Genomic DNA, 23,494 nt, shown 5'->3' on the forward strand with positions numbered 1-23,494 from the left:
TATTAGCTGGTAGAAAAGCACAGATTTAAAACTTTTAACTACTACCCATATTGCTTGCATTTGAACTTCATGCTGAACTTGGGTTCTCAGGGCAACACCAACACCAACCGCAGTGGGCAGATCCCTAAGAAGTTTAACTTCCATGCTTGTTTTTCTTATTTCCGGATTTCCTCTCAGTCTTTCAGAAACAGTACTGACTAGTCCTTGAAGACAAGGAACAAAACCACTTCCTGGGGATTGTGTTCAGGTCAGTTGTGACTCATGCACTAGTGTAAGTTACTGTCACTCAGGGCCCACGGCTCTGCCAGGACTCCCTCCCTCACAGAGGGTTAGTCACAACACTGTTTCAAAGAGCAGGACGGGCACCAACAGCACAGGAGATGGCAGTGCAGGCAGGCAGGCAAAGGTTCAGGTGACGAGTATTTAAAGATCGAGCTGCAAGTTAAATGACGAAAAAGAAAAGGCTAAAAACAAGACCTTCCCTCTCTGTCTCTACACTCCAACGCTCAATTGCCATTATTAAAAACTATAGAAGTTGCTGTGGCTGCTGCATGAAGTCATAATAGTATCGACCTACTTAAGTGACTATTAGCTCCTCAAATGCAGTGGTAATGAGGTCCGTAGGCAGACACTATCATCATCTCTACTTTAAAAATAAAGGAAATTGACAGAATTTAAAGTCAGGCAGTATAATGCCAGCACTAGGTTCCTCATGACTCTGTCTACTGCTAGGCATGGAAGTACTGAGGACATTCATCCCACAGCTATTTAAAGTAAGGAAGGGCAGGAACCTTAATCAACAAACAATGGTATAGCCAGACAATGGAAAACTATGATGCTAATAAAGGTTTGGACTAAGTATTTAGTAGCATAATAAATGTTTGTGCTGAATTCATTATAGGAAAAGAAAGTGTCAGGAAACATAAATGTAAATTTCCCTATTTAAAGAAAATTAAGTATTCATAGAAAAAAAGCCTAGAAGAATTTATGCCAAAATTTTAACAGTAGTTATCTCTAAGGAATATATTTATAAGTGAATATTTTTTAGGTATTGAGATTGAATCCAGTGTCCCTGCAGGAGCTCTAGCAATGAGCTGCATCTCTATTCATCAATGTTTATTTTTAGACAGGGTCTCACTAAGTTGCCCAAGAGCCTCACTCTGGGAGCTGAGGCAGGTCCTGAACTTGTAATCCTTCTGCCTTAACTTCCCAAGTAGCTGGGATTACTACTGGCCTGTGCCACCAAGTCCAGGTTTATGAGTGATTTTACTTTTTAAATTTAATATACCAAATTCCTATTATGCATACACATAATATCTTCAATAAGAAAGATTACTTTGAAATTTTTTATGATATATTATGAAGTAAATCCAGTACTTCGATTACTTTAAATAATGACAAATTACATATCATTCAAGGAAACACTTGACCACGAATATAAATTTTCATTTACTTTTACCTTCCAAAAGCTGGGAGCTAACATTGACAAAATCAATTTTCTTGCGGAGATAGCGCTGATTCAGTTTCCAAATGCATGAGATGAATGCATTCTTTTCAGCAGTGCTGCTGGCAACCCACTTGTAGATTTTTTCAAAATGTAAATCAAATTCAGGATTTTCCTAGAACAAAAAGAAGTAGAAATATGTTGATTTTGATCCTATCACTTCTCATTGTTACTATATAACTGACTTACAAATTAAGAATGGAAGCTGTTCGGGGGGGGGGGGAAAAAAAAAAGACAATTAAAAATATCATGTAAATGGTAAGGGATGTAGCTGAGTGGTAGAACACTTGCCTCATGTCCAAGGGCCTGGCCTCAATTACTACACACACATCAACTGAATGTCTTGATGTGCTTAGAGAATATAATTTATAGCAAAAACTGGACAAGCAATGGCATCCCCCAGTGGACACTTTCTCCCTGTGCCCTTAACATGTAGGGGTGAAGGAAAAGGCTGTATACACTTAAGGGCTGTGTGCTCAGTTTCCCTGCAGTAACATGACCACCTGTATAGCTTCAATATGGCTCTCCTTTTCTCTCTTTAAGTTGCTTATGAAGTTTTGGTTACATAATTTGACAGTGTGTTATTATTCATAGCTGTGGTTTGATACTAACTCCCTATCAAAGAATATACATAATTAAAACATGAGAAAAAATTTAATCTAAACCCTGTGTACTTTCTAAGAACAAGTGAGAAACAAGAGCTGCACTTACTGCTGTTTTTAAAATGTAGAATAATTATAAGCATCTCAAAGGCAAAACTGCCGGTGAACCTTAGCGCTGCTTTAGGAAACAGAGGCAGTGTGAATCACTTCTTCAAGTCTGTTAGGTCAGTGCTTTGTGAACTTCTCTGCTGCTGTGATAGGACAATGACCAAACCAACTTGGGAAGAAGGGCTTATGTCATCTTATACTTCCAGGTAACCATCCCTTATGGAGGAAAGTCAGGGCAGGAACCATGAAGGAAAGCTGCTTACTGGCCTGCTCCCAAGCTCCCATTTAGCTACCTTTAATATACCTCCAAGGAACATGCCCAGGGTTGGCACCACCTGCAGTGGCCTGGGCCCTCCCACATCAAGAAAATGCCACATAGATATGCCTATAGGCCACTCTGACGGAGGCATTTCCTCAGTTAAGTTCCTTCCTTCCAGGCGACTCTACTTTGGGTCAGGTTGAGAATAAGCAACCAGTACAACCATTATGTAGCAATAGTTCTTCCTTGACTACAGGACTCCTTGACCCTTATGTGGAAATGAAATTATATGAATGCATACCATTGTTCACTTCCAAAGAATTAAAACATAGACTCACATGCACTACACTATAGGACAGAAACATATTCCAGCATATTAATGTTCTATAGGGTATGAAGATAATTTTATTCATCATAGCATTATTTAGGGGTAACAAAATGTCAATAGATCTTCAAGGCAAGAAAAGTTAGATATAACTAGTGCTTTGAAGAATGGGGTATTTTAAGGAACAAGATTTGACTTTTAGCATGATAATCATATAACAGTAGGATAAAATTAGTAATTAGTTCAACTTACATACAGAGTTTAAGCATCCAAAAACCTGAAAAGCTGAGCTGGTCAGATGGCTCATCAGGCAGAGGCTGCCAAGCCTACCAACCTGCATTCCATCTCCAGGCTCCACATGAGGAGAGAATAGACTCTCCACAACTCCACAACTGTCCTCTAACTTCCACATGTATGCTATGGCATGTGGGCACCCCCAACACACAATAAATGTAATAAACTAATTTTAATTGAAAACTTCTGTTTATGATTCAAAGTAATTACTTTACTACTTATATCTAAGAGTATTGGCAGCTAACATGAACTTGATGGGAAATGATCACTTCCCTGGGAATACTTCCTATAACGCCAATAACGAGGATGAGTGCTCCAGCAGCAGCATCTGCACAAATCAATGTATGATACTGAATGGCTACTGCCAGGCTAAATATAAAAACTTGATATTTATATCCACAAGTAGTAAACACACACCAAGGTACCTACATACAATGAAACATCAACAACAAACCCCCACTAAGCAAGCCAACAGAGAGGAGTCTGTTGAGAAAGTACTGGGCACTGTATGTGAATGCCCCAAGCAACAGGGTCATGGAGGGAAGGCAGCAGACGGAGGAAGGCTGCCTAGGGTGTATTTCTGAAATGCGGCCAACGCATTTCCTCTTAAAACTTTCCAAAAGGGTGCTTCCTCTTGCCCCCCCCCCCCCCCCCCCGTGTTGTGTTAGAAAGTATTTACCGAAGCTAAAACACAAAACAAAACTACTTTCCTTCATGCTATAGTAACATAAAACCAGAGTTTCATCCAGGCATGGCTGTGCATGCCTGTCATCCCAACAAGCACAAGGGCAGGAGTTTAGAGATGGCCCCGCTCAAAGTAACAAACAAAACCCTGGAGTTTATCTTACGAGGTCAATATACAAGTTTCTATACCATTTCCCCTCTTGTACCCAGTCACCTCGAGGTTTATTCCAAAGGGTTTTTTTTTTTTTTTCCAGAGCTGAGGACTGAACCCAGGGCCTTGTGCTTGCTAGGCAAGCGCTCTACCACTGAGCTAAATCCCCAACCCCCAAAGGGCTTTTTATACAACACCAAGGGGCGAGACAAAGATCTTACAAGATCACAGCACAAGGTACAGCCAAGTGCAGAGCCTTCCAAACATCTGGTAACCACGCCCATAGTCAAATCATCCCATTATGCAGTCCTGCTGGGTAAAGCAAGCCCAGATTCTCTGACCCTGAGTAAGGTCTCACTAGGAAACCTCTGTGGGTCTCCACACCAGCAGAGGTCTGACAGTTACATCAGTGCAAGCCTTGGTCTGAGAGGCATCAGCGGCACAGTGGGTGTGCCCTTTAATGTGACTACTGAACTAGTCTATTGAGCACACTCACACATGGCATAAAATTAATATCCTTAAATCTTCATTTAATCACCTCAAAAGAAGGTGTGTAGCCCCCTATCACTTGCTTTATTTGAATCACAAATGTCACATGTCCAGACTGGCTGCCTCATGGTGAGTCTTCATCCCATGGAGGATTAAAGAAGGAAGGCTCCCTTTATGCAATCATACATGCTTTGAGTCAGATCTTACCAAAACAATGAATAATTTTTAGACAGTTAACTCATGCTGTGGATGTTGCTCTGTGTAAATAAAGTTCTGATTGGCCAGTGGCCAGGCAGGAAGTATAGGCGGGACAAGAGAGAAGAGAATTCTGGGAAGTAGAAGGTTGGAGGGAGACACCGCCAGCCGCTGCGATGGAAAGCAACATGTAAAGACACTGGTAAGCCACGAGCCATGTGGCAAAGTATAGACTAACAGAAATGGGTTAATTTAAGATAGAAGAAGTAGATAACAAGCAGCCTGCCACGGCCATACAGTTTATAAGCAATGTAAGTTTCTGTGTGCTTTCTTGGTTGGGTCTGAGCGACTGTGGGACTGGCGGGTAAGAGAGATTTGTCCTGACTGTGGGCCAGGTAGGAAAACTCTTAACTACAAACTCACACAACATATTACTTTAAAATCCATACTAATTTACAGAATTTTCTCCTAAGCATATTTAATTTAAAAAAGTAACACACGGTATTAAGGCAATTTTGTCCTAGTTTATTTATGGAGATTGAACACCACTGTAAATGAAGTTTTAACAATGTAAAACCTGAACCATGCATGCACATGTAGTTATTTAATGCTGGGGGTGAAGAGGTGGGGATTAATGTACTTCAGACCAACATGTGGCAGGCCTACAGCTACAGGTCAAGTTTAGAGCATCTCAGGACACACAGTAAGATATATATATATATATCTCCATGAAAGACACTTTGTGAACCCAAGTCCAAGGACTATGGAAAACGTACTTTGACGGCATCTTTGGCATCCACCACAGCAAGGTCTCGAAGAGCCCAGGCAATCTGCCTTTTGTAGAAATCCCCCTTATCAGATTTCTTGACTTTGACCACCTTCACCTGCACGGGGCGTTCAGTTGTCACTGTTGAACAAAATACACATTACTGTTAGCACATTTAGTCATCTGCTCATTCTTCATTCCCTCGCTGTACGTGACCTTCAGGTCCTGATGCAGTGACAGTAAAGTAAGTCAATGTTCTGTAATAAGTCACCAGAGGAATCCATGGAATCCTAAAGGAAGCACCTAAATCAGACTAGAGGGTGGAAGGCAGACAGATGCTAGAGAGGTAAAGCTTCAGACCTGTTTTAAAGGGCCTGGGGAGGGGGGCATCTAATGACTGACATGTGTAAGTGCAGAGTCCTGAGAGAGCCTAACGCCATCCCAAAGCCACATAAGTAATTCAACACAGGCAGCACAGTGTAAGAGAAGGTGGATGGAAAGGAAGTTACCACAAATGGTGCTCGGCTCTTCAGGGCTCCATCTGAGGTACTCAGGGCTGCTATAGAGAAATAGCATGCTCTAGTTTCTAATTTCAATACATGACTCTGGCAACAGAATGGAGTTTGGATTTGGAATGAATGCCGATACATTTGAAAAGCAAATGGTTTTCTAAACAGCAACAACAAGGAACAAACAACAACAAACTCTTACATATCAAAAGGACTAAAGCAATGGTTCTCAACCTGGGGGTCCAACAACCCTGTCACAGGGGTTGCATATCAGATATCCTGCATATCAGATATTTACGTTATGACTCACAACAGCAACAAAATCACATTTATGAAGTAGCTATGAAATAATTTTATGGCTAGAGTCACCACAACACGAGGAATTGTATTAAAGGGTTGCAGCATTAGGAAGGTTGAGAACCACTGGCTTAAGGTATATTTGGGAAATGTACCTACTAAACTGCACTTGCTAAGCAAAAATCTGCCAACATCCCACTCCCTAAAACTCGGCCAGCCATTCTACTTGCTTCTCCTGCCAAGTTTTCAAGGAAAAAATAACTTCAAACACAACTATTCCAGTGAGAAAACAAGGCATGTGCCCAATTTATTTAGTAACTGTGGGTAAAGAGTCAAGGGTAGCAAAGGGAAATTACATATACATAATGAACATGGATGCAAAATCTTAAAAATAAACAATATCCTGGCAAACAGGGTATTTATAAAAGACACCATCATTTCCTTTCATCAAATCTTACGTTATCACCGGTAACAGTACACAGATCTAATAAGACAACATGCAACATTTTTAGAGAAAACAGCAAAGCTTATGAAAACAGAAAATCACTATGTTCACAGACATAAACATATCACTAAAAACCACAAGTTCTCTACAGCTTGAACAACAGGTTAAAAACAATCAAAACCCCAACGAAATCTGGAACTTAAGAAGTTGATTGAAAATGAATGTGAAAGAGTAAAGAACAAAATAAAACAAAAGTGAGATATAAGATAAAACCCTGAAATACATACATGTACTCATATACACAGACAGACACATACAAATACACCACACTCTTTAAGACATGAGTGAATCAAAAACTTTACAAAATAATGCAGTAGAAGCCATAAAGCATCAGATTAATTTTATTTAATGACAATTATAAATTTTTCTTTTTTTCATTAAGAGATTTTCTGTTCAATTTACATACCACCCACAGATTCCCTGTCCTCCCTCTTCCCGGCCCCTAGCCTTTCCTCCAACCCACCCTCCATTCCCATCTCCTCCAATTTCATTAAGAGGAACCATAAAAAGTGCAAAGAGAAACCACAAACCAGAAAGCATGCAGCCACATAACAGAAATACCTATGCAAGTAATAGATCTATCCTACAATATCTATCCAGATAATAACAGTAGTAATAAAACAACAACAACAACAAAAAAAAAAAAACCTGTACAAATCCATCTAAGGAAAACCAACCCAACAGGAAAATGAGCACAGGGCTTATGTGGTAAATTTCATAAGTAAAGTAAATGGCTAATGAACTCCTGAGAAGATGCTCAGCCTCATCATTAATCGGGAAAGTGCATTTTGAAACCACAATGGGACACTATGTCACCCCTGCCACCCTGGCAACAATCAGTCTGCCAGAAGCAACTGCTAACTAAGGCGTTGAGAACTCAAGAGAACCACACTGCTGTTGGAGTGAGAAAAGGAGGATCCTCCTTTAAAAGAATTGTGTATTAGAGCAGAATCCACATCTAAGTATCTGCTTTAAAAACAGTTTTGGTGTATACAGCAGGAGACAAGCACAAACACATGCACAGATGAGCTGTCTAAACAGCAAAGCCTAGAAACAGACCTACTGTGGACCCCTGGTAGGACACTCCCAGTGGAATACGCCACAGCGGTGACTAGGAAGGGACTAGAGCCTTGTGAAAGAACACAGTCCAAACTTATGGCCAGGTGTGGTAGCAGATTGCAGAGACAGGTGGATCTCTGTGAGTTCCAGGCCAGTCCAGTCTATGTAGCAAGCTCCAGGACAACCCAGTGAGACCCTGTCTCAAAAAGTAAAACAATAAAAAACTCAGAAACAAAACAAAATTCTCATAAATGTATTGTTGAATGGGAGGGATCACAAAGAATTATAATTCAATTTATTAAAAGTTTAAAGACAAGCAGAATTAAACAGTATAGAGTTTGAAATTCTACCTGGGGAAAGTGGTAAGATTTGGGAGGCAGACACCTGTCACTGGAGAGCAGAATGGGTGAGGAAGAGGACGGGACACTTCAGAGATAAAGGAGCTGTCATCTTACACGAGGTGCCAACTGTCCCCCTGACTTGTCATCCACCTTAGATACAAGTTATACATTTTTTCTTACACCCACTCAATGTTCAATAAACACAATGAAAAATTAATTTGTCAGTTCAATAATTTACTCAAGTTATGGAAACAATGGAAATATTTTTTAAAGGAATGAATGCCCCTAAGGAATGAAGGAGTACCAAGCACGTATTTTTGCTTATACATGCCCACCTGTGGCACACAGAAAACAGTTCTTCTTCTTTTTGCCTGCTTTGCAGACATTCACGATGCTCAGCAGGCGTTCATCGTTTGGTGTGAAGATATCTCTCTGTAACGCATGCTTGATTGCTGTCATCTTTACTCAGCTGCAAAAAATTTAGAATAGAGGTATTGAGCTCATTAGCAGAATCACTGCCCTCCCTCATAAACTGTTCCATTTCTGACTCAAATGATAGATTCTTAATTAATAATACATGAATATATGATATATTAATATATGTACATCATAAAAGCACGAGGCTACAAGTTTAGAAATGAAATCAGAAAAATCAGCATTGTCAAAGTCAAAAACATGTTTCCAAGTGTTCAACAACATACACACACACACACACACACACACACACACACACACACACACACATATAGACACAGACACAAATAACCTTAATACACACAAGTCCATGAATACACACATACAACACAGTACTGGGCTGGGGCAATAGTTCTGTTGGTAAAGTGCTCCCTCACAAACATGAGGACACAAACCCATCTTGTTTGCTCTCTAGAGCTCACACAACAAGCAGTGCGTGGTGGGGCCTACTTTTAGCCTAGTGCTGGGGAGGCAGAGTCAAGCAGATCCCTGAGGTTCGCTATTGGTGAGGACCATGTCTGAAAGAGGGGAGTGGATGTGAATGGTGGGATGTTTTCCTGGAGGAAAACATGTGCAGCTGCCCTCTGGCTCTCATCTAGACCCAGACCAGAAACCAAACCATTCCATACCATTGCGCACTCAGGAAACGGAAATAAGATCCACAGTGAGACACTGTCTACTTTCACATGTGAGGAAGCTGAAAATCAAAAGGACACACAATGGCAAGGACTCCTCTCCCAATAGCTGGTGGAATTCTTTAGAAAACAGGGCAGCAGGGTCTTCAAAAAGTCATGCATGCAACCACCATTATCATCCAGCACACAAACGCCAAGAGAAATGAAAAGATCTTCACAGACGAACTCACATGGGAGTGGTCACAGAGATATGACAACCACCCTCAGTATATGTGGGGAGGCACCAGCTTCAGGGCCCTGTAGACACCAAAACCTACAGATGTCAATTGCCCTACATAGAATGCTATAGTTAATAAAATATAACCTACAGAATTGCATCATCTCTAGATTATTTACAATCCCAAGTGTAATGCAAATGCTATATAAACTTGTTTTTCTGTATTGTTTAGAGAATATTAAAAAAAAAAAAAAAAACAACTCCATACATGCTCAGTACAAAAAACCATTTTTCCCCAAATATCTTCAGTTGGTGGCTGGTTGAATGACTAGATTTGGAACTTGCAGACACAGAAGGTGAACTACATTTTGCAGTAGCCAAAAAATAGGAACAACCCAAATGTTTATCAATGGACAGATAAGGAAAATGTGACATATTTAGGCTGTGAAAAATAATAAGAATGATAAGAATAAAGCAATAAGAAGAAGAATGAAGGCACAATAAATCATAAAAACACCGTGCTAAGCAAAAGAAACCATGTACAAAAGACTATACATGATAGGCCTACACTTGTAACAAATACTTAGAATGGGAAAAAATTCATAAACACAGAAAGATGAGCAGTTGTCAGGAGACAAGAAGAATGGAAACAGCTGCTAACAGGGAGAGGCAAGTGTTCTTCACTTAGTGTGATGATGTAAAAACTTGTGAACACACTAAACGATGAAGGGACACTTCAAGTGGGGAAATCTTGTAAGTGAATTATATATCAAATCCTTGTAAAAGTAGCTTTCCATTTCCTTTCTTCTCATCCAATTCAGTCTTTCTTCAAACACTAAGCTAATTTTCAAAAATCTTCAATTTTTCATGAGAATAATTTAAATGTTTTTTTTTTCTATTTCCACTGCAAATGTGCCTATGGCATTAATTTCTTCTAATATTATTTCTTTCAATGGTAAAGGAAGAAAACACTAGTTTTAATAGAACAATGACTTCTTTATAGAACTTCCACAAACTGTGTCTCTTCTACATATTACTCTGTGAAGCTTCTATCTGCATTCCAAGCACAAAACTTTTTTCTCGCATAACCCCCACCTTCCGTTTCCACCCCTCATTCGCCTCAGCCTGAGCCTTAGTCGTGTGGCTTCTTCCCCGGCTAGCCTGGGGTGGGTCCTTGGGTCCATCCCTCATTGTTTCACCACTTGCAGACTTATCCTCACTTACCAATCTCCATAAACTGGGTTTCTTCTCTACGGCCACCAGCCAGCAGAATCAGCCATGGCCATCACATCACTGCCAATCTCTAAAGCCAAGTCCAAACTGGCTTTCAAGCCACCCAGCAACTCTTTACCACTACCTCCGATGACTCCTTCCCCAGTCCCAACACTCTAGTCACTACTCTCCTGTCCTCAACTCTAAGGTCAGTCTCCTCCCACAGAGACTGAAGCAGGAAGCACAGCTCTCCCTAGTGCTCTCTTCCCCCTCTGCACAGTCACCCAGCCTAAGCTCCACTCTCTTACAGAGTGTCCATGTTACTAACCCCTCATCCTAGTTAGGGTGACTACTGCTGCCATGAAACACCATGACCAAAGCAACTTGGGAAGGAAATGGTTATTCGGGTCACACTTCCACATCACAGTTCATCACTGAAGGAGTCAGGACAGGAACTCAAACAGGACAGGAACCTGGAGGCAGGAGCTGATGTAGAGGCCATGGAGGGGTGCTGCTTACTGGCTTGCTCCTCATAGCTTGCTCAGCTTGTTTTCTTATAGAACCCAGGACCACAGGCTCAGGAATGGCACCAACTCCAATGGGCTGGGCCCTCCTCTATCAATCACTAGTTAAGAAAATACCTTCACTGCCCAATCTTAATGGAGGCATTTTCTCAATGGAGGCTCCCTCCTTTCAGATGACTCTAGCTTATGTCATGTTGACATAAAACTAGCCAGCACACCCCTTAGTACGTCCTAGGGCCTGGATGTGACATTACAGCTCTATTCCATCTTATCCCCAACCACACTGCACACCTGCACACCACCCAGTATACTGTGGGGCCTCTGGGCTTTTGTTCACTTTTTCCGAAATTCTCTTCACTGTATCAAATTCCAACTTACCCCCCACCTCCCAAGATTCCGCTAAGACATTTTCTCTTCTTTGAAGCCTTTTCTCCCAGGAAACTCCCTTTTCTACTGTTCGGTATTTCACCTCTCCTCTGACGACAACAGCCCTTCCAAACTCTTTTCCAGCTAGTGCCGTCACCTCTATTAAAAGCAGGTCTCTGTGGGCAAGGACCTTATCTTATTCAGCTTTCTATTCCTAGCAGTCCACAAGAGGCACACAGTAGACGCTTGGTAAACACTCCAGTGAAGGAATACTGTATTACTTCAATAGCAGACCAGGGATAGTCCCCTCAAAGTTGCCTCTTTTCCCACTTCCACATCAGGAAGCAAATACTCAGACTCAGAATTGACCACTTCCTCCATGTCAAAGTGAAACCGGTTGGCATATCCTGTGACTTCTCCATCTACATACAACTTATTCTTCCTCAGCCAACACATTGACCAAGACTTATGACCTCTATGTAACAGCACCTGTTATCTCTTTTTTAGATTTCTACACTTCTGAAAAAGAAGCAAATAACTTTTAAAAAGTGCTTGTCACACCACGTACCTGCTCAATATTAGCCTAATGTTCTCAAACCAAGCCTTTCATTCAAAGCACTTGTTCACTTTTGGCTCAAAATCTTGGATTAAGCACTTTCCCATGCAGGACGATTTATCTTCTCCCTATCCAAACCTACATTTCTGGGTTTGCATGAAGTTGATTCAGTAAAGATCTTTATCCACACTAATCTTTCACCTAAATGTCGACAGCACTTACTGCATTTACTAGACAAGTGTTTGCTATCTAAGTAGGACATGAATGTCATCGCCTGGATCTCCACAGCCATCTCTGAAAGGATGAGGAGTGCTCTATCACAGATTTGTGGGTTAGGTACTTAAAAAGAGAAAGAAAGAAAAAAAAAACCCAACTCTTGATGTAACCTGTTCTACTACAAGAGTAAAAACTGGCCAAAAGAACAATTAATAATGGCCAATGCTCACCATACTAAAGACTCGGTGCATGGGAAACGGTCAAACAGGAGAGGGTTTGTCATAACTCATAAAGGAGTTAGCCATAATTCAACAAATATTGCTGTTTGCTAAGTGCCAGGCAGCACTCTGGGGGGATAGGGGAGAATCTGACAGGCATGAATGGGATGACGTAGCTATGTGACAGTCTTTGGGGCTAGTACAATTCTCCATTGTTTACAGAACGTTTCAGTTTGCCAGCAAGTAAGTTTATAGTGGCCTTTACAGTTTTTCCCCAAGTCTAAAACCCATGTCCACACTCAGGGTTCTCTTTAGACCTTCGCCTTCTAACACCCCAAGTCTGCAAGTCACAGATAGCTAACCCCAGTGTTCATCATGGATCTTGTTCCCTTCGGTTCAGTCGGGACATCATTACACTATGTGTCAGTGCAAATGCCTTCGTGGGGTGGGCCCATCTACTGCAGAGACGGAGAGCTGTCATCCAGAAGAGAAAACGGCTCAGAGACTGGGCAATGCACTGAAGAGATTTATAATGGGCCCTGTGGAAGCCATGTCACATCCTTCTCTCCCAGGGCACGCTAATTTGGCAAAAAAGGAAAAAAAATAATAATTATCTGTCCCGGATGGGCGGAACCGTGGAGGGAGAGACGCGGCTGCCTCCCGGCGCCTTCTCCCAGCGCCCAGAACAACGAGGGGTGAGGACGGAGCCGGAGATCCGCATCTCCGGAGGGGAGCAGGGTGGGCCGGGTCACCTGGGAGCGGCGGACCCGGCGGGGACTGAACAGCGCCTCCATTAGGCCACCACCTCCAGGGCCGCGGACCCCGGCGGGAAGCTTACCGCGAGGCCCGGCCCGGCGGAGGCGGAGACCGACACTGGGAAGGCACCGGCAGCGACAGCCGAGATGAGCCGCTTCTTATTGAGCGGGGATGAGAAGTGCCCAGAACCCGCCACTTCCCGTATCCGGCCACGTGACTGCTCTGAGCCGGAAGTTGACCTTGTGGAGACGGAAGTGGAAGCTGTGGCGGAAAAAAAGAGACCAGCCAATGGACGTGAAGGAGGCGGGACATCACGGGGGAGGGGTCGCACTGTGGGAGTGGAAGGGCAGGGGCGGGGCCTGCAGGCGCCTAAGCCAGCGGTTCTCAACTTGTGGGTCGAGACCCCTTAAGAGTGCCAAAGACTCTTTCACAGGGTCGGATACCAGATATCCTACATATCAGATTTTTACATTATGAATCATAATAGTAGAAAAATTACAGTTACGAAGTAGCAACAAAAATAATTTTATAGTTGAGGGGTCACCACAACATGAGGAGCTGTATTAAAGGGTCGCAGTGTTAGGAATTTGAGTGTAACTGGATTACGGTTGAGAACCACTGAAACAGGCCAACTGGAGGAGCTGATATGGTGGTATTGCCTTTTCTCTAGAAGTACCCATCTGGTATTGTGGCAATTCATTTGAGAGCTCATTAAATGTTTTCTCCTTTGTGTATGTAAAACCCTGTTAACTCTAGAATCTTGGGGTCAGAGTTTGGGAGCAAGCACTTCTGTGAGTTAAGTCAGAAGCTATGAAGATGGAACTTACACATCATCAGTGCCCTTAATTTTTTCTGACTTAGTTTCCATAAAAACCTAATGAAAGGACCAAGCAGATGCCATAGTGGGCTGCTGAGTCTTCTCTCAGAGATCAGGCATCAATTTCAGTTTCCTGAGACTGAGCAAGCAGTTTCTGGGAGATCCATGAACAAAAGACAATCAGTGATGCCCCTGCCAGCACGGACAGGGAGACAGGACCCACAAGCCTGGGCCACTGAGCCAGTCCCCACAGTCAGTACGTGATAGACCAGCCATCCTTCAGAGCAGCTCAAGGACAAAGCCTGGGATTTGTCCAGGCCTGCCCCAAAATAGATAACTCTAACACCCAACTAGCCAATTAAAAGTTACAACGATAAAAAAGACTTTGCTTTTGCATCGGATTTGTTTTCTTGATGATTTTGGGGGACTTTGGGTACAACACCTAAGGTCTAGAACCATGGCACTTAGAACTTCACATTCTAACTGGATTGTGCAGATCTGCTTCTTGGGTGCTTTTTAGAAACTGTATCCTTTCTGGCTCACATCAGATACTGAACCAGAATCTTTACTTTAAGATAATGTTTGCTTTAGTGTGAGATTGCAACATTGATTCATTGGAAAGCTAGTGGGGAGTGATTCCACTAGGATACAGTGGAAACTTTGTCAGTTTGTTACTTTGTATTTGTTATAGAAACGAACCAGCTCGCAAAGATAGGAGTTAACCTGGTGGGGGTGATCAACTCTGATTAGCAAAAGATTCTGGGATTGCTGTTACACCACATCAGAATGGAGTAAGGAATTAAAACAACTAATCTGGGATTATCTCGGAGCCTCTGTACCCAGGGAAAAAAAAACTCACGAGGCAATTATAACAGCTGTGGCCCAATTGGACAAGGAAAATAAAGTCTGACGCTGTATGTTACCTTACCCTAGAAACAATCTAGTGCAGCTAGTGTGCTAGTCAAGGATGAGCAGTGTTGGAGGTGTTAATGAATATCAGTATGGTCTTAACAGAAGTGCACCAGTAAAAGCTGAAGCTTATTTCACTAACCCCCTTTTTATTAATTTCTTGCAGATTTTGTGGCTGGTCATCACTTTGAAGAGACATGGATGGAGCCAGGATTTTGAGCTGCAAGACAAGTGCTTCATTAGGCCACATCCCACACAGGGAATGAGTGTCTGGAACTTTGATTCCAGGTAGAAAGGCCATTCAAAGATGAATCCTGTCCCCGAAGGAGTTCGCAGTGAGGTAGGACTAGAAAAGGTGATGTGAAAGAGGGAAATCATAGTGTCTGCTAACATTTATCTGAAGATGGAATTTTTGAAAAATTAGGAGAAATAATAAACAGGGACCTATTTGTTGTTGAGATTAAGATCTCCTAATCAAGGCTACTTGGGGTGATTTTCACAGGATCTAGTACTGTTTGGGACAAATGGTCTGGTATCAGGGCAGCTTGTATGACATCCCTTCTGGGCAACATAGGCAAGTGGTGAGTACTATAATTTTGTATTCAGTTCATTCCAACATCCTTCCTTCTGGGAAACAGCCTAGTCACTTTTCCTCAATCTTCATGGAGTAAATTCATTCTGACATCCCTGCTTCCCCGATCCTTCAGAGTCTCAGCGCCTATTCAGCTCTGTCAAAGCATCTTAACCTCATGTGGCATAGGTCAGCTTCAGGTCCAGGAAGCACAAAGGCTGTGTTAGAACTCACACCACCTCTCCTTGCCAAAAACACTGAACTACAAACTGGGGCTGTCATCAACTTTCCTGTGTTCAGCCTTACAACTGTATTTATTCTTCTGAACTAAAGCTCTCTATATTTATTCTCACATACATTCCACTTGTTCCTATTGATGTATATTAGCCCCCTTTTTTAAAAAAATGCGGTATCTTTTGATTTAGCATAGTTCAGTGATTCTCAACATTAGATGATTTTCTTTACACCCTGGGGAACATTTGACCATATTTTGAGACATCTTTGGTTGTTATTACTGAAAGAGATCTGCTGACATCTAGTGGGTAGAAGGTAGAGTAGGTGTTAAACGATCTATAACATCAAGAATAACCCTTCTCAACAAAGAACTGTCTATCCCCAAATGCCCCAATTGTCCAAAGGGAGAAACCTTTGTCCTGGTTCTCTCTAGAGCAACAATTTCAATTTCTCACAGAGGCTGTGCTGGAGTAGCTTGGTTTTGAAGTCAGGGCAATGGGGAAGGGACATGAAGAAAATAAAGTTATATTATGAAGCAATTTTCTTTGCGGCTTTTCCAGACATGGGAAGACTGCTCTTCATTCTCATGAGGAAAGAGATTGTTGTCATTGAGGGTAAAAAAAAGTCTGAGGGTTTAAGTGTGAAGTCTATACAGTGTTCCCATTCTAGACTTCAAAGACCCATTCCTTTTCTATTAGGGCACTGGCCTTGACATAAATGATATTCCCAGCCTATGAATTTCAATTTTCTTGAGTTTCTGTTTCTTTTATGATTAAATACTGGGGCTGGGTTTCATCATAGCCTCAGAGTGCTTCCATTGGCCTAGAGGCCCTCTGGCCTTCATAGTGAGCTCTGATTATGTGATACTTTGGGAGAATCTTAGAGATATGTCTTAAAATTCTATGCACGTGAAAAAAGAGAAGTGTTCAGCCATTGGCTTCCCTGCCACTGCTCGCCATTTCACCACCTATGACCACATGTGGCTGGAGGGCTGAGTTCTGCAGATATTCCAGGTTATGGTGGCCTTGTCTGCCATATGGCATGCCAGGGAGTGAGAGAAGCAAGCTGTTGTCATATCATCCCTGAGGAGTGATATGACATCATCTAGCTAGCCGATGCCTATAACCGGTCGCTGCAGCAAGCACCTAGACCAAAAGAACGTAGCTAGCAAGGTGTTGGGTGCTACAGGAGATGGAACTGCTGGCCCCTCAGTTGTCTCTTTGAGGTAACGGTTTCTCCATGTTTTCAGCTGCCCAAATCAGTCCTCACCTCCTCCTTAGTTCTCATATTCTACATCGGGTGATTGCAGAAATCTTGTTCTATGTCCAGCATGTATGCCAAATCTAACCACTCCTCAGTCTTATCACGTCTACTCCCTCCTGGATTTCACTATGATATGTCCCTCTTGAGATATTGCACATCCTTTTTCAGTCACACTTGGGTCAAACACAGGGTGTAGCATTTCATCTAATCTGCACATGGGCATTTGGGAAGGATGCCAAGGCAAGCCCAGACTTGCCTCCTAGAAATGTAAGTAAGCCAACATAAATATGACTGAATCCATGGGTTTACCATATTAACTTTATTGAAAGTCAGATTTTGTGTTAATTATGCTAAATGTTTTAAGCTTATATTCCTATTTATCCCAAGAGGTATTAAATTATGATTTGTTTGTATATTATTCAGCCAGAGAATGTGTTCTCACATAATTTCAGAAACCCTTATTTAAACCATAAAAAGTACTTTTTGGGAAAGTGGCATTTAAATTACATAAAGATAGAACCCTTCTTAACTAGCGACAGGTGGTGGACATAAAGTAGTGGAAGCCCTGTGGTTGGTGAACTCACACAGATGTGGGTTCAGGTTTGGTTTCATCCTTTACTGCCTCGTGGACACCAGGGAAGTTTTTCCACCCTTCTGGTCCTCAATTTCCTCATTTGGAAATTTAAAGCAATAGGCTCCATCTGTGTATCTGCATCTGCTCAGATGGAGAGTCACGTGTTATGTGTTTGTATGGCATTAATATTTTTATTAATGCTAATTTTTAGGAGAACTTACAGCTTTTCTGTTATCCTGTCTTTTGGTGAAAGGCAGGAAAAAAACTGAAAACATAATACACTGCTCATTTGCTGTATTTTCTTTTCTCAAATTTTTTATTGTGTTAAAAATTTCTGTGACATAAAATCTAACCATTTTAATCACTTTTAAAAATTGTTTTTGGAGACAGTGTTTCACTGTGAAGCCCTGGCTGGCCTAGAACTCACTATGTAGATGAGGCTGGCCTTTGACTCACAGAGATTCCCCCTGACATTGCCTCCAGAGTACTGGGATTAAAGACATACATGATGACACCTGACCTCATTTTAGTCACCTTTATGCATAGAGTTTGGTGGTGCTTTTATGTATATTTATTGTGCACAGAGCCATATACCTGTAATCCCAGCACTCAGGAGGCTGAGGTAGGTAGATCTCTGTGAGTTCAAGGTCAGGTGGAGATAAAGAGTGAGACTCTATCTCAAGAAAAAAGTACAATGCTATAATCTATAATATATAAAAATCCATTTCAGATCCATCACCCATTTCAGAACTGTCCTTATGCTGCAAAACTGAAACTCTGCATTCAAGAAACAATAATTTCCCTTGTCCTCCTTACCCCAAACTGACAGCCCCATTTTACACAGCCATGTTCCCTCCCCTTCTCCCTGCTCTCTATTTGCATATATAATATTTCCTTTCAATAGGATTTTTGGGGTAGAGAGTTTTATAAATATTGTTGTAAGATAAATATTTATTATGCAGCCCTATAACATCTGGGAAGTAATGGTGTTGATTAATAATCTACTGGCCCAAATTTTGCCCAAGAAAGCAAAGATGTTCACTCAGAGCCTTGGTTTGATCCCCTGGTAGGTGGAGTATACTTTCTCCTTTCAGACTTCGGGTTTGACTTGCTTGTTTTGACCAGTGGGATTGTTAGTGGACCTGATGCAAGCATAAGTTTGGAATGTACTTGAAAAATAGGCTTGTCCTTTATGTTGTTGGCCACATGCAAGTCCTTGGATCTTATAATACTAACAATCCATTTGTCATCATTATGATATTTAGATAGTGATGAATAGAGAAAAGTATAAGGATGTGTTGTTTTTCTCTTGTCTTCTAGGGGCTGTACTGCAGATGACAGCAGAGAAAGGAACATCTTCAGGAAAGAAAAATCCCAAATAATAAGTGAAGGAGGTGTGACAGAGACAGAAAACAAAATGAGGTTGAGGATCACTTGAAATCTCTCTCTTATGAAGAGATCTAGAGGGCTGGGGAACAGCTGGAAGAAAGAAATATTGCATTAGCCTAGAATAACTGTAGTGCTGGGTGATGAGGAAGTGCTCCAAAAACCCATGCCCAGATGTCCGAGTATTAGTAGGAATTAATGTTGTAGTGTGATTTTGGCTTCATTCAAGGAGTGTGGTAGACAAATCATACACTAAATGATTATGTCAGTAAGAAACAAGGATAAGAGAGAGAATATAACCACATAAAAAACCCAAAGAAGTGAAGACCTCATACTTCTAAGTTTTACTTGTAAATATTAATATAAATTCACTAACATGATTTTATGTTTTCAAAAGCAGCCACACATTTCCTAGTTCTGTTATCTTTAAGTAAAGCATGTGTGATAAGCATCCTCACCTGCTAAGTGGTCACAAGTTTCTTCAAGAGGACCCCATGCAGGAAATGGCGTCTGCAGTCCACCCCACATGGTAAGATGCATTTCAACATTATCAGTTGACCTGCTTGCTTAAAGGTACAAACAAACAGCTCTAAGGGATGTGTATTTATTTTAAAAAGATTCTTACACTTTTATTGTGTTTCTGTCTTAGTTACTCTTCTCTGCTGTGAAGAGACATTATGACCAAGGCAATTTAAAAGGAAGCATTTAATTTGGGGTTTAATGTCAAAGAGTTAGTCCACAACAGGAATGGCATTGGGTCAGTAACTGAGAGCATACACTTGATTGTAGCTGAAATTTTCTCCAGTCCTGCCTGGCCCATGGTCAGGACAAATCTCTCTCACCCGCCAGTCCCTCAGCCGCTCAGACCCAACCAAGTAAACTCACAGAGACTTATATTCCTTACAAACTGTGTGGCCGCAGCAGGCTTCTTGTTATCTAGTTCTTATATCTTAAATTAACCCATATCTATTAGTCTAACAGTTGCTATGTGGCTGGTGGCTTACCAGTACCTTACATCTTGCTTTTCATGGGGGCGGCTGGCAGCATCTCTCTGCCTCAGCCTTCCAGTTCCCAGAATTCTTCTCCTCCTTGTCCTGCCTACCCTATCCTTCCTGCCTGGCTACTGGCCAATCAGCACGTTATTTATTAATCAATCAGAACAACATATTCACAGCATAGAGAACATCCCACAGCACTTGATCTGTAAGATGGAGGCAGAGCAAGAGGGGGGGGGGACAGACAGACAGACAGATAGTCAGACACAGACAGACAGACATGGGGGAGATATTGGGCCTGGTGTGTGCTTTTGAAACCTCAAAGCCTACTGCAGGGACACACCTCCTCCAACAAGGCTGCACCTCCTAATCTTTCCCAAACAGTTCTACATACTGGGGACAAAGAATTCAAACACATGAGCCTAAGGGAACCATTCTCCTTCAAACTACCACAGTTTCTGAGTATGGTTTTATGTTTGCTGAATTTTGACAAATGTACATAGGTGTCACAATTAAGATATTTCTGAGTATTCAAACAATGGTCAGATTAGATGCAAAAAATGGAACTCTGACTTACAACCTGCAGCAAGCAGCCCAGGACCCAACATGCTATGTACAGTAACAAGTCCATGAAGTTACCACAAGTATAGCATGTAGTCCAGATGCCTAGCCAAAAAACTCCAGAGCAATTGGCTTCAAATGCCTAGGACTTAATAGTTAATGGCTTCTCTATTTATTGACTCGTCCTTAAATCTTAGGGCCAAACTGAAGAAACGAAATATGTATGCCTAAGCAACCACATAAGATCCCCTGATTCTAATTTTCTGCCCTCATCCCCAATCAGGATATCTATTCCCAACCCCCAGTCAGGGTATCTACCCATAACCACAATCAGGGTGTGCTGAAGCCTTCCCTATTTCCTGTGCATTGTCTCATTTTATACACAATAATTTATTCTATTGATCTTCCAATATTGGATACTTGAGCTCATCTAAACATTTTGCAAACGCATGCCTGCTCACATGTCATTTTGTAGCTACTCTAGTACATCTTTGGGATCACCACATTTAAGAGTTTTACACACACACACACACACACACACACACACAATTTGAAAAGGAACATCAACTTTCTCTCTCATGCAGTAATAAACACAAGGACTTATTTATTTTCCATGTCAATGAAATACTATCAATATTTTGGCTTTTCTCTATAAGACAAGAAATGAACTCATTACACAGATAAAATGCCAATTTCTTTTCAAGCTTTTCAGTGCCATTTGCAATTCCTTCCCTGTGAACTGTCCACTCATATATTTTTCAGTTGGCTGCTACCCTTTTCTAAGCTCCCCAACTTTAGTACTACACATATGCAGGCTTTGATACAAGTTGCAATTTTCCTGGTTTGCAGTTTGTTTTCAGCTTTGTCTGTAGTTTTATATATATATAAATATATACATATATATATATATATATATATATGTATATATATATGTATATATATATATTATAGTTAGTATTATTTACTCTGTTTCTGGATTCTGAATGATAGTAAGGAAAATTTACCCCAGTTTTAGTTTGTAAAAAGTTTACGTATTTTCCTTCTGGTAGATGCAAGGATATCCTTTTTTCCTTTTATAAGCTTAATTATTATATAGTTCATTTTACCATATAACCTACCTACATAAAGTATATAGTATATGCTATTTATTTATCACATTATTTTAATTATGTTCAATATATAACATTATATTGACTGTTTTAATCAAATTCGATGTACAAGAAGGTAGTATTAGTCACATTCACCATGTTGCACAACAATTTCCATTTCTAAAATTTTTCATCACAGAAACTGTGTAACAATTAAGAAATACCTTTGTTCCTCTCTCCTCCAGTCTCTTAGCTTTTCCTTTATTCTGTCTCTGAATTTATCTACTCCAAAATATTTCATAAAGGCAAATCATGCAATAATTATCCTTTCATTTGTGGATTATTTAACTTAGAATAATATTTTCAAATGTAGCATGCATTGAAACTTGCATCTCTTTAAAGGCTGAATAATATTCCATTACTGGCTATAACAATTACTTGGTTATGTCAATTCATTCATCCTTTCATGAACACATGATGTTTTCTTCTTTTGGTACTATGAAGAATGCTGCAAACACAATTATAAGCCAACACAATTGTATGTACATTGGTATACAACTATTTTTCAAGGCACTGTTTTGAATTTGTGTGGGTCTCCACCTCTGAAGAAAATTCTGAGTCATTTGGTAACTTCTTAGGAATTGCCTGTACGGAATAAGCCATCCTGAATTGTATATTCTATGACTACTTTTGAATAGTTTCTCAGTTCTCTCTTTGTTCTCAGTTTCTCTCTTTGCTTCCCAGAAAGTTAAAATAAACAAATTATTGGAGTAATGTGTGTCTTACAACTGAACCCAGAATGAAGAGGCCATCAATACCAGTACTTTAAGGGACACTTTGGTACTAGCGTGATTAAGCAAGGTGCATTCCAGCTTAATTTAATTCACTTTGTCCTCACCCAAATTGCAAGGATCTGAATGGTATCCTGACCAACAAGACCTACATTTCTATCAGTAAGTCCCCAGTAGAGTATATTCTGTGAAGTCCTGGATCCGTCTGCATCTTTTCTTTGGTCCCTTGACTCCTTGGGGCCAGTTCTTGTACACTGAGAATAGGTTGCTCCAGCACACCATCAAACCCATGTCTTACAATCCGTAGCATCTACAGCCCTACCAGCAGCGGAAGAGGGCTCCAGTTGCTACACACTCTCTATAACTCTATAACACCCATGCTCATTTCATAAAGACACACTCATCCTAGTAGATGTGAAAGCAGATCTGACTTGACACTTGGGTTTTGATTTGCATTTGCCTAAGGACTAGTGATGCTGAGCATCTTTCTTGTATTTGTTGGTTATATGTGTATTTGCAGAAATATCTGTCAATGTCCTTTGCCCATTTTAACTGGGTTGTTTTGTGCCACTGAGTTCTCTGTGTGTCTAGATTTTAAGTCTTTTTCAGACATGTGATTTGAAGATATCTTCTTTCCTCCAAGGCTTGTTTTCAATTTCTTGATAATGTCCTTTGGTACAAAGAGATCTTTACATGAAGTCTGGTTTACTTATTTTTCTTTTGACTTTATAAGAATTTAGTATCAATACCAAAGTCTTCAAGATTTACCCTTATATTTCATTCCAATAATTTATGGGTTTAGTTACTATATTTAGGTTAATGAGTCACTTAAATTTTTATAGCTGGTGCAAGATATGTGTCTAATTCAGTTCTTTTGTGTGAATATTCAGTTATCCAAGCCTCATCAATTGAAGAGATTATTCCTTCTCCCTTGGATGAACTTGGCAGCTTTGTGTTCTGGGACTAGCCTTATGCTAGCACCAGGCTGTTTTAATTATAATAGTTTTATAGTGAGTTTCACAAGCAGAAAGCAGGAGTCCTCC

The 23,494-nt window shown here is 40.9% G+C and overlaps 1 protein-coding gene across 7 annotated transcripts in view; it reads right to left on the bottom strand.

Annotated features, from left to right (window-relative positions):
• Exoc1 (exocyst complex component 1) overlaps nt 1-13,470 on the bottom strand; it is a 41,911-nt gene extending 28,441 nt beyond the window's left edge. For all 7 annotated transcript variants that reach the window (XM_036200440.1, XM_036200438.1, XM_036200435.1 and 4 more), the window contains exons 1-4: nt 13,345-13,470; nt 8,424-8,557; nt 5,388-5,518; nt 1,460-1,619 (exon numbers count right to left, since the gene is read on the bottom strand). In XM_036200440.1, the coding sequence (XP_036056333.1) occupies nt 1,460-1,619; nt 5,388-5,518; nt 8,424-8,547 (415 nt within the window). In that variant the 5' untranslated portion in view covers nt 8,548-8,557; nt 13,345-13,470. The remainder of the gene's footprint in view (nt 1-1,459; nt 1,620-5,387; nt 5,519-8,423; nt 8,558-13,344) is intronic.
• Nucleotides 13,471-23,494: the final 10,024 nt, after the last annotated feature.

This window comes from Onychomys torridus, chromosome 10, assembly GCF_903995425.1.
Source record: "Onychomys torridus chromosome 10, mOncTor1.1, whole genome shotgun sequence".
Taxonomy (NCBI): Eukaryota; Metazoa; Chordata; class Mammalia; order Rodentia; family Cricetidae; genus Onychomys; species Onychomys torridus.